The 17,107-nt window shown below is 44.2% G+C and overlaps 2 protein-coding genes across 3 annotated transcripts in view; both read right to left on the bottom strand.

The window, feature by feature from the left end:
- The window catches only part of MYOM3 (myomesin 3), a 136,135-nt gene extending 131,813 nt beyond the window's left edge, over nt 1-4,322 (bottom strand). Inside the window, exon 1 of the mRNA XM_033954507.1 lies at nt 4,194-4,322. The gene's annotated coding sequence lies outside the window, so the exon portion shown is untranslated. The remainder of the gene's footprint in view (nt 1-4,193) is intronic.
- A 9,784-nt stretch (nt 4,323-14,106) lies between these two features.
- Nucleotides 14,107-17,107, bottom strand: part of IL22RA1 (interleukin 22 receptor subunit alpha 1) — a 48,749-nt gene continuing 45,748 nt past the window's right edge. Inside the window, exons 6-7 of one of the 2 annotated variants that reach the window (XM_033954509.1) lie at nt 16,632-16,753; nt 14,107-15,968 (exon numbers count right to left, since the gene is read on the bottom strand). In XM_033954509.1, the coding sequence (XP_033810400.1) occupies nt 14,979-15,968; nt 16,632-16,753 (1,112 nt within the window). In that variant the 3' untranslated portion in view covers nt 14,107-14,978. Of the gene's footprint in view, nt 15,969-16,631; nt 16,757-17,107 lie in introns of both variants that reach the window. The other variant, XM_033954508.1, reaches the window with a different exon arrangement.

Below are 17,107 nucleotides of genomic sequence, written 5' to 3' on the forward strand. Positions count from 1 at the left end.
TTCTCCCTACCCTCCTTCCTTTTTTTCCTTCTCCCTTCCCTCCTCCCTCTATCCAACATTAACTCTCTTCCCATCCCTTTCCCTCCTCCCTCACAGCAGCATCTCTCCTTCTTATCCCTTCCCTCCTCCCTCTAACCAACATTAACTCTCTTCCCATCCCTTTCCCTCCTCCCCTCCCAGCAGCATCTCTCCTTCTTCTCCCTTCCCTCCTCCCTCTATCCAACATTAACTTTCTTCCCATCCCTTTCCCTCCTCCCCTCCCAGCAGCATCTCTCCTTCTAACTTCCTTCAAGTCCAGTAACAGCTCTCCCTTTTCCAGCACCTTCCCAGCCTCCTACAGTGGCTTCCTCCCCTTCCAGCAGCTCTCGGTACTTGCCTGCAGGAAGATGCCGGTAAATCACTGCCCTGGCAAATAGGAGAGCTGGTGGGAGGGGAGGAAGTCACTATGAAGGCTCCCCAGGATCTTGTTCGCACACGCTGACCATCTCCCTCCACCTGCACCTGAATCTGAAGCTCTCTCCAGTCTAATCGCAATTTCCCCGCGGCCCTCTTCAGCAACTCGGCAGGGGTGGCGATCAAGACACGCTGCCGACGTCGGGACCTTCACTCTCTGAGTCCCGCCTATTTTGTTTCAACTTCCTGTTTCTGAACAGGCGAGACTCACAGAGGGAAGGCCCCGACGTTGCAGCCTGTCTTGATCGCCTGAGGCTGGGAGGAACATTAGTCAGCAGGAACCGCAGTCGGCAGGAAATTTAACTGCCGACTTGATCTCGCCGGCCCTGCGCGGACCGGCAGAAATTTTCTGCGGACTGGCACCGGTCTGCGGACCGGCGGTTGAAGAACTGTGGCTTACACTATGATCTTGTAACTACTATCTCAGGTTTAGAAAACTTTTAAAAGCTTTTCTGTACCAAGTCAGCCCGGAAGTAACTGAAATCATAATTGTAAAAGCCCATTTCTAAACTGTCTAATGCAGGGTTCATAGACAACGGCGCGAAAGACAAAAGCGCGCGCCGACAATTGAGCGCAGCGCGGAGGTGCGCGCCGCACAAAATTACAGTTTTTAGGGGCTCCGACGAGGGTTTTGTTGGGGAACCCCCCCAGTTTACTTAATAGACATCGCGCCGGCGTTATGGGGGGTTTGGGGGGTTGTAACCCTCAACATTTTACTGTAAACTGAACTTTTTCCCTAAAAACAGGGAAAAAGTTAAGTTTTCAGTAAAATGTGGGGGTTACAACCCCCCACACCCCCCACAATGCGGCACAATGTCTATTAAGTAAAGTGGGGGGGTTACCCCCCCACACCCCCCCTCATCGGAGCCCTAAAAACAGTAATTTAGAGTGGCGCGCGCCTCCACGCTGCGCTCAATTGTCTGGGCGTGCCTTTGTCGTGGCACGCTTTTGACCTGACACCCTAATGCAGGGATCTCAAAGTCCCTCCTTGAGGGCCGCAATCCAGTCGGGTTTTCAGGAGTTCCCCAATGAATATGCATTGAAAGCAGTGCATGAACATAGATCTCTTGCATATTCATTGGGGAAATCCTGAAAACCTGACTGGATTGCGGCCCTCAAGGAGGGACTTTGAGACCCCTGGTCTAATGTAACTCCTGGGACATAACGATGAGCCAACGGATAACCTACTTGAACTAGTAACTATGTCTTTGTAAATATGACCTAACTGCATTAATAACTGTATTGGTCTACCTGTACGAGCAACTCTATTGAATGTCCATGTCAAACTGTCCATTGTAACTTCTTGGGTAACTGACCCAACCTCTTGTAATGTAATCCGCCCTTGAACGGAATGGGTAAAGGCGGAATAGAAAACCTGAGCAACATAACATAACATCTTTCAGGATCCACCAGGTTAGGCAGGAAGTTGGGTTTCAAATGTAATTACAGTAAAACCTTGGAAACGCAGACAATTTGTTCCACAACCCAAAAACTCCCGCGTCAGAGAGAGAAGAACCGTCGGCTCAGTCGTGACGCGCGTATATAACGCGTACTTGTATTGCAAGACCTCGCAGCGTCTTTGGCTCAGTTGCGATGACGTGCCGCGCGTATATGTGCTCGTATTGCAAGACATCACTCGTTTATCACGTTAAAATTTAACAAAACGTTTTTTCTCGTCTCGCAAAACAACTCGCACGCCAAGTTACTCACAATCCGAGATTTTACTGTACTTTTTTCGTTCCAAATGCAAGCTCAAAATGACATACAAATCAGTGCCTAAATTATAGTCTTAGGGTTCCTTTTACTAAGTCGCGTTAGGGCTTTAACGCATGGAATATGCATGCTAAATTGCTGCCCGTGCTAGACCTTAACGCCAGCATTGAGCTGGCATTAGTTCTAGCCGCGTAGCACGGGTTTAGCATGCGCTCAAAACGCTAACATGACTTAGTAAAAGGAGCCCTAAATTGTCTCTAAGGTAACAGAGGTCAAAATGACTTGCCCAAGGCGTGTCGGGGGGAGGTGGGGGGAAGAAAGCGAGGATTATGGATACTGATTTGCCCTGAGTCTCAGCCTGGTGCTTTAACCGGTGGACGCCTCCGCCACTGCCTTCACGATCCTATTTTGGGCCTTGTCTCTTTCTAGCTCCCCGGATTCAGAGTCCCAATTTTCGGAGTGTCCCATCAGTTGATATTCTACACTCCTCATTCCTTACTGGGGAGATCTCCTTCTGCCAGGCAGCTGCCTTAGCTCGTAATGGTCTCATTTCTCTGGCCTGAAGCAAAATCCCGGTCAGACCACAGTGTGGATCAGCTCCAAGCTCTCTGTCCTCTGTCAATCAGTGCACTCCATTAGCAAAATGTCTTCTAACATCAGAGAAATGAATTGTCCTAAGAGTTAAAATCCCTAAGAAGAGTTGGCAAACGAGTTGGAAGGGACACTTTGGATTCTTTTCCTGCGTTTCAAAAGACACAACTTAAAGCATCCCTTCCACCATTCCGCAGCTGTCGAAAACCCTCTTAAATTCAGCCTGTGACGGGTTATTTTTAAATTTTCCCTCGCACCTGGCAAAATCCGAGGAAGAAATCACTGGGCATGTTTCATGTACCTTTACTGTTATTGCAAAAAACAAACAAACACACATTTCAAGACTTCTGTATACAAGACAGAAGATAGAAAACTGCAGAATAATTTTCCAGTGCACCCATTATAGCCATCTCGTTGATAAGAAACTGCCCCCTCCTTTATTAACGTGTAGTGTGTGTTTTAGCGCTGGCGCTAAAACCCGCACGCTATGCGTTAGTCAAGGAGGGGGTGGATAAGGTACGAATCGCATAGCCCTGTTCATTCCTCTCTGAACGCATGGCTCGTAAAACCCATTCTCGAGGCCACTTCTTATGCCGACTTCAGAAAATCACTCTCTTTAACAAATTCTAATTCCCAATTCTTGCCCAATCCCCCTCAGCTATCCTCATCCCAATCCCCAACTCTCTTGATTTTAGATTAACTCATCCTTCTTCCCATTTGTAAAGGTATTCCACCCAAATTGTTTTCCCCTGCACCCCAATCTCTGACTAGATATTTCCTTTTGATTCAAACCATCTTGGTTCTCTTCCATTTGCAATTTGTATCCCAGAAAGTACTTTTTCTGTTCCCCTTGCATCTCATACACTCATTGTATGTATCTCGTTGTAAACATCTCTTACTTCTTGTTGTAAACATGTCTTACTCTCATTGTATGTATCTCGTTGTAAACATCTCTTACTTCTTGTTGTAAACATCTCTTACTTCTTGTTGTAAACATGTCTTACTCTCATTGTATGTATCTCGTTGTAAACATCTCTTACTTCTTGTTGTAAACATCTCTTACTTCTTGTTGTAAACATCTCTTACTCTCATTGTATGTAACTTGTTGTAAACCACTTTGAACTTATGGTATAGCGGTATATAAGAAATAAAATTATTATTATTATTATCTGCCCCCCAGCAAATGAACCTTCAGACTATGCCACTGTTAAAAAACAAACTTTGCCCTTAATTTCCAGTGTCTTAAAGTCAATTAAGAAGAAAATCTTTTCAATGTTTGTTTGTTTTCTGCATGAAAACCAAATGAGAAATGGGCTCCAGAGAATATGATCGAGAAAAGAGTGTTGGGGGAGGGCGTCAGATTTAAAGGACAGGGGGTTTGGTTTCTTGCAATCGCTGGAAAAAAAATAATCAATGTGAAAATTCAGCCTACTTACCGAAAAGTGGGAACCAGCCAGGGAAGAATGTCTGGGATATTAGTCGCCCCCCAAAGCAAGAGAGGGATAGACAGGACCCACGAAGCTGCCTCTCCCTCTCCCTCGCCCCAGCCAATGACATTAGCAAAGATGACCGTCCCCTGCAAGAATTTGTTCCACAGCAAAAAAAAAAAAAAAAAAACCACCCCAGCAGGGCTTTATATTTAGCATCTTACAAGATCGGAGCTGTAGCACAATGGCCAAAGCCAGGGACTTAACATAGCACACACGTTAGTCCTGTGCGTAGCTTTGCCAAATTATTTCAAGAAGTGACAACTGCCAATGGAAGCAACTGTAAGTGAAAACAGAGAAACTGGTCTCTGTATTTTCACAATTCACAACTGTACGGGCTTCCACCCTGCCTGGGATGTTATGGTGCTTCTGATAATTAGCCAAGCTGCATATACTAGGCTGTGTCAGCAGGGCCAGACTTATGAGAGCTGTGCTGTCATTTTAAAATGACAGGGAAGTAATATTTATTTCTTCAATTTTCTATGCCGTTCTCTCCGGGGAGCTCAGTACGGTTTACATGAGTTTATTCAGGTACTCACAATCTTTCTAATGTACCTGGGGCAATGGGGGATTAAGTGACTTGCCCAGGGTCACAAGGAGCAGGTCAGGGTTTGAACCCACAACTTCAGGGTGTTGAGGCTGTAGCTTTAACCACTGCACCACTCTAGAAACCAGAATATAGTAAAAGTGAGCCAATTATAGTACAATCAAGCCATTGTGACATCATTGATGAGGCTGGCTCTTATTGGTGGAATGAGGCATTATGACATCACAATACCAGCTCTGGTTACCAGAGATTGAAGCTCTTCACACTATTTATTTTTCTATATCATTCTTCCAGGAAAGCTCAGAACGGTTTACATTAATTTATTCAGGAGCATTTTTCCCTGTCTGCCACGGTGGGCTCACAACCTGTCTGGGACAATGGGGAGATTAAGTGACTTGCCCAGGGTCATAAGGAGCAGTGTGGATTTGAACCCACAACCTCAGGGTACTGAGACTGTAGCTTTAACCACTGCACCACTCTAGAAATCAAGATAGAGCAAAAGTGAGCCAAGTATAGGACAATCAAGCCATTGTGACCTCACTGATGAGGTTGACTCTTATTGGTGGAATGAGGCATTATGATGTCACAATACCAGCTCTGGTTAATCAAAGGCTGAAACTCTTCTCACTGTTTATGTATTCCTTTTTCTATACTGTTCTCCCAGGGGAGCTGAGAACAGTTTACATGAATTTATCCAGGTACTCAAGACTAGGGGCTCATTGCTTGGCATCTAAAAACAGCCACCTGCTTACAAAACTGTCCCCCTATGTTGTTGTGAGCTGTTATGCTGGTATGTCACTTATGAAAGGCAATTTAGCTATTTACAGTAATTTCCCGCTGAGGAGCTATAACAGTCTAATAAGGGCCCAGGGAGAGGCAGCAGCGGTCCTCGTAGGGCTGAGAGAGAAAAGCAATGGCTGGATTGCACAGGCTGTGCAGGGCTGGTGGATGGAACAGTAAGAGATGGGGATGGGGAGGAGAGGGAAGGGAGAGAGAAACCAGAAGGGAAGAAGGAGAAAGGAGAAAAGGGAAGACAGAAAGAAAGAAGAAGGGGGGGGGAAGAACAGGATAAGGGAAGCATGAAGGAGGAAAGGGGGAAGAGTTAGGAAGGGCAATAGGATAAGGAGGAAAGGGATACGCGATGGAGGAAAGGGAGAAAAGAAGAAGGGGGGGGGGAAGAACAGGATAAGGGAAGCATGAAGGAGGAAAGGGGGGAAGAGTTAGGAAGGGCAATAGGATAAGGAGGAAAGGGATACGCGATGGAGGAAAGGGAGAAAAGAATAATCTGGAGGAAGAAGAGGAATGGTAGGGGGAGGTTGGGAAGAGCATTAAAATTCATTTTCGTCAGAGGCAAGGAATTATCTTTTGTTCGGAGCAGCCTGGTACCTCAACAGATACTTGGTAGGTGCTGACAATAAACAGATGGATGCTGGGTAATCAGGGCACTTTCCACGGAATAGGGGGCACCCTGCCAAACCTCTTGCCATAATGTTGAGCTATTTCGGATAAGAGAGATAGTAGGATCCTTCCCCCCCCCCTTTCCATTCTAATACTTCTAATGCTGAAATGGGAACCGACCCTTGAGCCACGATGCACCAAGACGAGCACAATCCAGGTGAGTTTTGTCTCTTTGATTGCAAACACTCATTGGGATAGGATTTCTTGTTTGTTTCTTTGAATGAGGCGGTTAAGACCTCTTCTGAGTTTTTAATGAATAAAAACCCTTTGAAAACAGTGGCTGGGCCATTAATAAATGGGAATTCCAAAGTGATTAAGTCTTTAAAATCAAAGTTAATGAAGGAAGATACCTATGTTCCCTGAATTAGACTTCAGTGCAAAGCCCTCCCCCTCCCACCCACCCTGGATGTGAATGCTGAAAGGTCAACAAAATTAAATAAGTTATCATTCCTTACAAAACTTAGGGCTCCTTTTACGAAGTTGCGCTACGGGTTTTACCGCTATAGCTAAAAATCTACCGCCTGCTCATAAGGAGGAAAAGAGACGGCTGAGGAGGAGATAGGATTGAAGTCTGCAAAATCCTGAGTGGAGTAGAACGGGTGCAAGCGGATCGATTTTTCACTCCGTCAAAAATGACAAAGAGTAGGGAACACTCGATGAAGTTACGGGGAAATACTTTTAAAACCAATAGGAGGAAATTTTTTTTCACTCAGAACGCGTTGCTAGAGCGGATAGCGTAGCAGATTTTAGGAAGGGTTTGGATAATTTCCTGTTATTGAGAAAGACATGGGGGAAGACACTGGATCGGTAGCATGGAATGTTGCCACTCGTTGGGGATTCCGCATGGAATGTCGCTACTCTTTGGGCTTTGGCCAAGCACTAGGGACCTGGATTGGCCACCGTAAGAACAGGCTACTTGGCTTGATGGACCATTGGTCTGACCCAGTAAAGCTATTCTTATGTTCTGATGTCTAACATAGCACCCAAAGCTGCAAGGTATTAGAAGCAGTCCTTGCGACTGGAATCCAGCCAGCTCAGAACTGTCACTGCAATATTTGTGGGGTGGGGGTGGGGGTGGGGGTGGAGAATTCCTGGGATAGTCTTATTGTAGGGTCAGGGATCTAGATCCTGGCCCTGCCTGTGACTGAACAGGAAGCAAAAAGCCGCTAGGTCAAAAAATATATCACAATAAGCTGATACATGGAGTTGCCTCATTGGTTCCTTGGGAATAAATTAGAGAGGCAGAGATCACGAATCCTTCCTATAAATGTTCAGCCACACCTGCTGCTGCCATTGCCGCAGCAGTGAGAGCAGAGCAGCTGGTCCGCCTGTCATTTGCTACGGCTTTCTGATATTTTGCTAAGAATAAGCCTTGATTAGCCATGACAGCACTACCAGCGTCATCACCTCATGCTTTTCAGAGCTCTCCCAATGGGGGAAGGGGTAAAACGCGGACCGTACGGATCTTAACCGCACGCCCTTAAAAAAAATCTTCATTTATTGACAGCTGAGGTTTCATATTTCATGTCTGCAGGAAACACTTCAACTAAGGGAGGTCTGCGTTTTACCCCAGAGCTGCGGTATTTTTGCTTGGTTCAAGCTGGTCTTGAACCCAGAGACTAAAAGTGGCAAGATGTGGTTCAGAGTCGGTCTACCCTGGTGATAACATGCATGAGTGAGATAGATAAAATGTTAATCATGAAACTTTACTTTAAAAATAGGTTATCTAAATTTTGTGGTGACTTAGGATTTTTCCTGATGTTTCTAGAGCTACTCAATTTAGAAGGAAAGAGTTTTTGAAGTTAAAGCTTAGAGTTTTGGCTCTAGAGGCATCTTTTTATTTAAAATTTCCCTGCAAATGTTTAATTAAATTACATGATGTTGAATATGTTTTTTGGGATCCCATTCAACTGCAACAATTCCTAGTTGCTCATGAGGAGAAATAGTATTATTCTTTATGCGTTGTTTCATTCCTAAGATTTTGAGGAGGAATGTATCCCTAAAACAGTAAGGAATGAAACAAGGTTTGCGAAGGCGAGCTGAGAATCTTTCCTTTATCTTTTCTTTGACTTTTTCTTGTTGTATTAGTACCCTGTCCCCCCCCCTAAAAAATAAAAAAAGTGGCACGGACCTCTGGGCAAAAGTTTTGCCACTTGTAGTCTCAGCATAGGGAGGGAGAAGCATTAGGATTTTGTCAGAGCTAAATTGCCATGAAGGTCTGCCAGAGCCATGACCTATGCTGAGACTAAAAGTAGCAAAACTTTGCCATTTCACAAGCTATCAAAGTATCTTGGAGGTTCGGGTAGCTATCTTGGGCCCTGCTGATCTGGGTTCGAGACCAGTTTGAACCAAGCAAAAATACATTTTCCTGCCGCAGCTCTGGGGTAAAACGCAGGCCTCCTTTAGCTGAAGTGTTTCCTCAAATTAATTATTATTAATAAGACTGTCAGCACAGATCTGTGGGGTCAGAAACGGCAACATTTACAGCGGTGGAATGAGGGGCTAAAACGCGGACCTGCAGACATGAAATCTGAAACCTCATCTGTCAATAAATGAAGTTTTTTAAGGACGTGCAGTTAAGATCCATGAGGTCTGCGAGGTCCACGTTTTACCCCTTCCCCTCCCAATGCTCAGAAACGCCAGCCTAACACTAGGGCCATGACAATTGACAGACAGTGCATGAGTAGTCCGGTATTTTAACGCTCATGCGTTAAACACTGTCACCAAAACATACTCTTTTTACAGATCTCTATGCTGATGGAATGGAGAAGTGGCATGGCAAGACTTTGCAGGGCTCCATCTGTATCCCTGGGCCCCACCCACCAACCCATGCAGGCATCTTGGATCACAGTAGGGTTTGGATGTACTCCCAGAGATTAAATTCTGTGATGTCCCAAAATAACTCCCACCCAACTCAGCCCCCCCCCCCCCCCCAAAGTCTGCAAGTAGGATATAAACCTTAGCCGACATCTGCTTTCAGCGTTCCCTTCAACCCTGCCATGGAATAGGGGAGGTCTGTTTGTTATTTTTAAAGTGCGGGCACTAATGGCAAGCCATCGATAGAATGCAATTACCAGTTCTTCTTTCGTTCTGACTAATGTTCTAATTCTACTGTCGTTTCGGAGAGGTCCTCTTGCCTTTTCACTTGTCAGATTGAACCCTGCCCTGACTCGGGCCCCGATGCTCTGAGCCTGCTGTGCTTTTAACGATCCGTCGCCAAACTAGATCTAACCCGTTTAGTGACAAAGTATTACAGCTACTGATGCACAAATGGACTAATCACAGTCTTTCCCTGGTTTTATAGCAGCCTCCAGTTATCTTATGGAAATGAATTACAACGAGCTCATCAATATTAAAAGGAGCCCTCCAGCTGATGCCCAGACATTGCCCGATGGGTCACAAAACGAAGCGCCGGCCTTTAATGCTCCATATTTAATGGCGGGTCTGGAGGTGCCGGTGGTGTCGATAACCGCGTGTTAGAAGCACGTCTCATACGCGTGTGTCAAAGGCGCATCTCATGCGCATCCGTTAGAAGCATATACCAGCAGGTTTGGGCTGCGGGTTGCATGTGGGTTCAAAAAATACCTTTATCATCATCATACTTTTAGAGAGTTGAGGACCAAGTAATATACACAGGTATTACAGGAGCGTCTCACGCATGTTTATTAAAAGTTAAGAAAAAAAATGTGGACAAGGGCCCTGCCATAGCAGTGTAGAATATATATATATATATCCGCTATAATAAAACCCTTAGAGCGCATGCGCACTTCAATCTCCATGTGGCCATGATCCCTGGCTCCGTGCCCCTGCATGCGCAGTAGGACCCTGCAGCGGTTTGCGTCGAGTGCAGCAGTTTCCCCAGCAATGTTCCTGCCCCGAGAGGAAAGATGGCTACAGGAACAAAGCCTCGGCAGCCAGATGGGCCCTTCCCCCTTCCTCACCCCCCCCCCCCCCACTGGCTTCATCTTTAACCAAAGGCAGTGACAAACTCCAAGACCCCAACACCGCTATACTGACCTGCTGCCTCGCTGGGGGGCCCGAACTCAGTAACCAAGGGCCCCTGCTGCTGAGAGAGGATAGTGTTGGATTTGGCGTTATTGCTTCTCGGCCTCCTCCTCCGTCGCTGATGCTTGGTCCCACTCTGTCACTCCCACGGAGCTGTGCGGCCGTGGGGCATTTGCTAGGCCAGCCCACTTCGATAATGTGAGGTGGGCCAGCCTAGCAAAAGCCCAGAGGCTGCCCGGCCTAGCGGATGCTGGACAGGGAGCAGGGAAGGGAGAAGGGCTACTGCTGAACAGGGGGAGCAGGAAAGGGGTGCTGCTGGACATGGTGGAGGTAAAAGGAAGGGAGAAGGGAAGACAGATAGGGGGAGAGAGACAGAAAGAAAAAAAGACAGACGAGGCCAGGGAGTGAGACAGACATACAGAAAGAAAGAAAGAAATGCCTAAGTCTACACATCTATTCTAGCACCCGTTAATGTAACGGGCTAAAAAACTAGTATATATATATATATATATATATATATATATATATATATATATACGTATATATATATATATATATATACGTATATATATATACGTATATCCCACATTCTCACATTTGTATGGCTTCCATCCTCTCCCCCAGTGGGATTGACGGACGTGCTACAATAAGTCACGCCTATGATAAGGCGTGCCTATGATATAGCTTTTCCTGACGCATGTGCACATTTATGCCTCTCTCTGTGGACACATCTGCCCATGTGACAGCAGCTTTCTATAACAACTGATCGGATGGGATTTCCACGGGCAATTCTTTGAAATTCATTTTGAAATTCGACAATATACCGGCACTACAAGGATTTTTATCATGGACCTTAGAGCATCAGGGCCTCAGTAGGATGTGAGGGACACCCAGCCTTTTCCCATCAAGGCTTTCCCAGCTATTTCCTTCCTGACATTTCTCTCCTTTCCAAGGGGTCCTTCTACTAACTTGCGGTGCATGCTAGTTAGGGTTGCCACACGTCCGGATATACCCGGACATGTGCTCTTGTAGGGTCCGTCAGTCACTCGAAAAGTCACTCTGGGCTCTTCTGGAGCATAAACCACCCGGCACAAACAATAGAATGCATCTCTTTATCGCCAGTTCCAGAGAGATGGAAAGCACTGCGAAATGTGTAGCCAAGTTTATTTTATTGCAGTTATATCACCCAGGAAATTTAAAGGAACAGATTCTTCACATTTAGGATTCATTTTGATATCACACAAAAGACATACTACACATAAACAAAGCCTAATCTGAGTTTAGGTCACACTGTAAAATGTTTTTGAAGGTCCTCTAAGGTGAAATATTTTAAGCGGAAACTTCTGATACATTCGTACTTCCATAGGAAGGATCATTGCCCCCTCTTTCTCCCCTTCCCCCACACACTGCGCCCAAACTGTTATCCATGATGAAAAGTAGGCCGCGTTGAGTCCAGGGACTGCAAAATTGACCTTTGCGCATCGTCTGAAACATTATTTATTGAAAATTCACGTAATCACAAAGAAAACTCGTCTTGCGAAAGAACGAGAGGGCGCGAAGGTAATCAAATGCTGCACTTCTGTGGTTCATGTCCAACATATACTTTTACACCTGCTTCAGCTGCAGTGTTGCCCATGCACTGTGGTGCAAGACTGCGACCTCTGCAGGCGAGGGGAGGGAGAGGTGATGGTTCAGCATTTCCCACTTTGGGCCAGATTCTATAAATGCGCCAACAATTTGGTGTCAATAAAATGTGGGTGACCTTCATAGAATCTGAGGGTTTGTGCCTCAAGTTGGTTATTATCTCTGGGCTCAATATTTAGCCAGTGTGGGCACCTCCTTAAGCTAATGGTTGTCAGTAATGTTTAACGTAATCCATATATTCCGTTCTGCTATTTGTATATGAGGGGCCGCTGAAAAGTTCTCAGTCCAACCAAGAAGAGAAGGAGGCGGAGCCTTGAAACTAAATGAAACAAAAAGTGTTATGAAAAGTGCATAATAACTTGTAAGTTTCATGGCTCCGCAACCAGGGCCGGATTTTCCTATAGGCTAACTAGGCTTTAGCCTAGGGCCTCAAGATCAAGAGGGGCCTACATTCAAATTGTTAGCAAAATTAAAATTACACTATTCTAAAAACAGTGAACACTAAAACACTGAACCGAAAATAAGGAGAAATTCTACGCATATGACTAATAAACAAACATAAAAATGTATTGGTTAAGATCAACGCGTTCTGCTCATTGGGTCTGTTCGTTTGTATATACTAGATTGCACCAAAGTATAGTTCATACGTTCACTGATTGCTATGGCAAATATTGACGTGCCTTATGCTACTAAGCTCTGGTTTGTTCTTGCATAAATAAAGTGCAGATTGGTGTAGATTGGAACAGACAAACGAACAGACCTATTGATATCCCGACATTCGTTATATTCGTGTTAGTTCGATAATATGAAACACGTGTTAATGTTATTAGAAAAGATGAGACAAACACATAAACCTTCAAAAAATTCCACATTGCGCATACAGACTTGTATTAAATAATATTCAAAGAAAATATTCAAGTGGCCTTCACCAATGTGGAATCAATCTTACGGCTGTTTCTCAGTTTAATAGTCACTAATTGTACTGGAGAAAGGTCATTTTCAAGACTTAAAAATATCAAAAATCAATTAAGAAGCACAATGACCCAGTCGAGGTTGTCTTCATTGAGTATTTTGTGCATCGAAAATGAGACCTTCAGAAAAATAGATTTTGATGAACTTATAGAAGAATTCTGTGTGAAAAAGTTTAGAAAGAAATTCTTCTAATCTACTATTTCGTTTTAAATGTATACTTGGATTGAATCAGTTCTTAAATAAAATAACTATTAACATAAAATTTAATATGATATACAATTTGATATTTTATTTTTTGTGATCTGGATTTTGTTTGAATAAAGTTCCATTTTTGGTTTAGTTTAAGACTTAAAATTCATAATAATTGCAGCTCTACACTCTAGAGGAACGTAGGGAGAGGGGAGACATGATCGATTTAAGTACCTCACGAGACGTGTCAAAGTGGAAGATGATATTTTCTTTCTCAAGGGACCCTTGGCCACAAGAGGGCACCCGCTCAAACTCAGGGGCGGAAAATTTCATGGCGACACCAGAAAGTATTTCTTCACAGAGAGAGTGGTTGATCATTGGAACAAGCTTCCAGTGCAGGTGATCAAGGCAGACAGCGTGCCAGACTTTAAGAATAAATGGGATACCCATGTGGGATCCCTACGAGGGTCAAGATAAGGAAATTGGATCATTAGGGAATAGACAGGGGGTGGGTAAGCAGAGTGGGCAGACTTGATGGGCAATAGCCCTTTTCTGCCGTCATCTTCTATGTTTCTCTGTTTCTATACTTAAACTTTAAAATGCGAATTATTATGAAATAAATTTATCTGAATTGAATTTGGTTTAATCTTCAATGTATTGAATATATTTAATTTAATTTGATAGAAAATATGATAATTTTTACTGCGTATTTTATTTTCGTAGTCAAAGATTTTCATTATTTGAATTTTGTTTCTTTGTAAATGTTGTGTGTTATGTTTGATTAGTTATTGTTACAAGTACTATATATGGTGCTGAGAATAAATGTCCAAATAAGTGTTCTCAACTTTTTTTAATTTATTATCCGTGTCACATTTTTTATAAAGGTTAGTACCGATAACAACATGCTTCATTTAACATATTGATATATATCACAGTAATGATGTATTTTATTATCTCTCATGTAATTTACAAACTTAAAAATGGGAGGTGAAAGGGCCTCATAAGTGGAATAGCCTAGGGCCTCTTTTCATCTAAATCCGGCCCTGTCCGCAGCATTCTCTTCTTGGTTGGGCTGAGAACTTTTCATTGTGATGTCATAATGCCTCATTCCACCAATGCCTAAGAGCCAACCTCATTGGTGATGTCACAATGGCTTGGTTTCCCTCTACTTGTGCCCGTTTACTAGATGCATCTGCCTCATTGAAATGAAACATGTCAAGAAAGGTGTGGAATAACTTGTACGTTTCATGGCTCCACCTCATTCTCTCCTTGGTTGGGCTGAGAATTTTTCAGTAGCCCCCTCGTGGGTGGCGGTTCTAACCTAGTGATCATCCCAGGACTAGCCGTTCAGCAGGCTTAGGGCTCCTTTTACAAAGGCACGTTAGGGCCTTAACGCGTGGAATAGCGCGTGCTAAGTTGCCCCGCACGCTAGTCCTTAATGCCAGCCTTGAGCTAAAATCCTGCGTGCGCAAAAAACGCTAGCACACCTTAGTAAAAGGAGCCCTTAGAGTACACAGATAACGGATTTGGATAGAAGCCAAATATTGCTGACATCTGGATAATAGTTAGTGAGACTTCGCTCATGACCTAACCCAGGCCCACTTTTATGCAGATAATATTGGGCTGTCTAGGTTTTAAAAATATGTGGGTATGCAAATTAAATTATATGTCGACTGACATCTGGCAAATGCATAATTGTTTCTTTCTTTTTGAATATCGAACCGACTGAAATTCCTTCTTACATCACGTAGTACTTCCCAGACAGAACTCGGTTTTCTCTAAGAAAAATGTGACAACAGTAAGACTAATTTGTGACTTTTTAGTCCAACTCAGACAGAGAGAAAGGAGTTCCAAGATAGCACACAGAGATATTAGAATTATACTATACTTGTCACTCATTGCTCTTCATGAATCTTTTTCTATACATTCCTGAAAAATGATTCGGCGTTAAGGGGATTGTTTTGCTTGTAGGAATGCTGAGGGTCCACCTTTTCTATTGGTGGGTGGTTCTGTTCACCCCTCCGCTGCTCGGTTACGTTCTGGGGGTCTTGCGTCCAGTACTGAAAAGGCTGCATATCATTTTCAGTCTTTGTCAAGGAGTCTAAGAAGACACACTCTGCTCCATTGATGGGTTCACCATGAGTCCCAGTGTCTATATGCAGAAAAGGTGATGGCGGCTCTTCATCCAATCTGTTGTCCAACAGACAGTCCTCCTGAACCTTCACCGTCGATAAAAGTGATAAAAGTCCTGCTGGGTGTGGCCTACAGATGTTGACGTCCTTACCTTCTTCTAGCAAAGCTAAAAGCAAAGGAAGGTCTTTCTCACCACACTCTCTCTCTGTTTGGAAGAATAGCAAATTGTTGTTGAGGGAAAACCTGTTTTCTTGAGGGCATTGGTGTTGGTATGTCAGATCATCCAACCCTGTAGCCTTCATGGATGGATGACTCTCAAAGGAGCCATCTGGTACAATCTGAGTTTGACATTGGTACTGAGGTGCATTAAATTCAGTCAGGCTAATGCCAGCAGTTGGAATATTTGCAACTACTTGGTTGGATCGATAGATGATGTGGTTGCCAGGGCTGGTCACTTGAGCATAAACTCCATATGCTGAAGACAAATTCTCGCCGCTTCCGTCCAGGATGTGTTGCTGTTGAAACTGAGAGCAAGAAGCGAAAGATCGATCCTTGGGAGTTGATGCCTTGGAAAGGGCTTGAGAATTTAGGGTCTGTGATTTGTAGGCGTTTCCTGACTGAGCTAAAGGTTGTGGTGACTTGGTTGTGCTGGTAAAGCACAGCCCGGTGCCTGCTGAAGAAAGTCCATCAGGCCATGAAAAGACATTTATGGAAGAATTCCTCACGTCTCCCTTCAATGGATTCATCGGCTGGAATGGGGTCATCCCTACGAAATCCTGGTTGGGTGAGACAGAGTAAAAAGATGTATAAAAATAAAGATTAATAAATACATTTTAAAATAATGTTGTTACTTTAAATCAGAAGTCTGTTATATCTTATTATGATGCTTTGTTTGCTCCCTATAAGTGGTGGCTACCAGTAAGATAGGTTTTTACCCCACACTGATCTGAATAGAGAGTTGCACAGGGACAGAAATTTCACTTATCCCCACCCATCCTCAATGGAATCGAACCTATTCCCACCTGTACTGCTAGATCCATTCCATCCCTACCCAACCCCACAATTAATTTCCTCTATCCCCAATGCTATTATTTATTCTACTTGCCCACAGCCTTCTGTTTCCTTCAACTCCAAAAGCTCCCCATGGTATTTTGGATAATATTCACTATTGAGCCAACAAATCTGTTTTACTACTTGGGATCTAATTAGGTACTTTGGTTCGGTCTGTTCAACTATGGTAACTGGGCTAGATGGACCATTGGTCTGACCCAGTAAGGCTATTCTTATGGTCTTATGAATGTCCAAGCCTCAACCTGGCGTTACGGATGATTCCCTGCGGGAATCTCATGGGTTCCACGGCATTCCTGTAATTCCCACTCTCGCGCAAGATCCTTGGGTGGATTGATTCCATCGTTCGCTGGCGTGCATAAGTCACTCACCAGAGATTTGGGCTGTTGTCTTGGGCGGCGCATGTATTTACAGCACGCATAAGATATGATCAGAGCCAGGAGACCAAAAGAGAACACAAGCCCCCCCAGTAAGAGCTGGAGCCATGTAGAGTCTGCTGAAGAAAAAGGAAACAGGTGAAGAACGAACTAATAACACATTCCCCAAAATCAACCCCCCCCCCCACACACACACACACACAAGTAAAACAAGTCATGGTTGAAAACAAATGCCAAATTCTCCAAATTTCCCCTTACCCTGCTTTGTTACTCTTGCACTCTGGTAAGAGCGGTTTTAAGAAAGGTTTGGACAAGTTCCTGGAGGAAAAGTCCATAGTCTGCTATTGAGAAAGACATGAGGGAAGCCACTGCTTGCCCTGGATCGGAAGCATAGAATGTTGCTACTCTTTGAGATTCTGCATGGAATCTTGATACATTTTGGGATTCCAGAATCTTGCTATTCCTTGGGA

This window comes from Geotrypetes seraphini, chromosome 8 (genome assembly GCF_902459505.1).
Source record: "Geotrypetes seraphini chromosome 8, aGeoSer1.1, whole genome shotgun sequence".
NCBI lineage: Eukaryota > Metazoa > Chordata > Amphibia > Gymnophiona > Dermophiidae > Geotrypetes > Geotrypetes seraphini.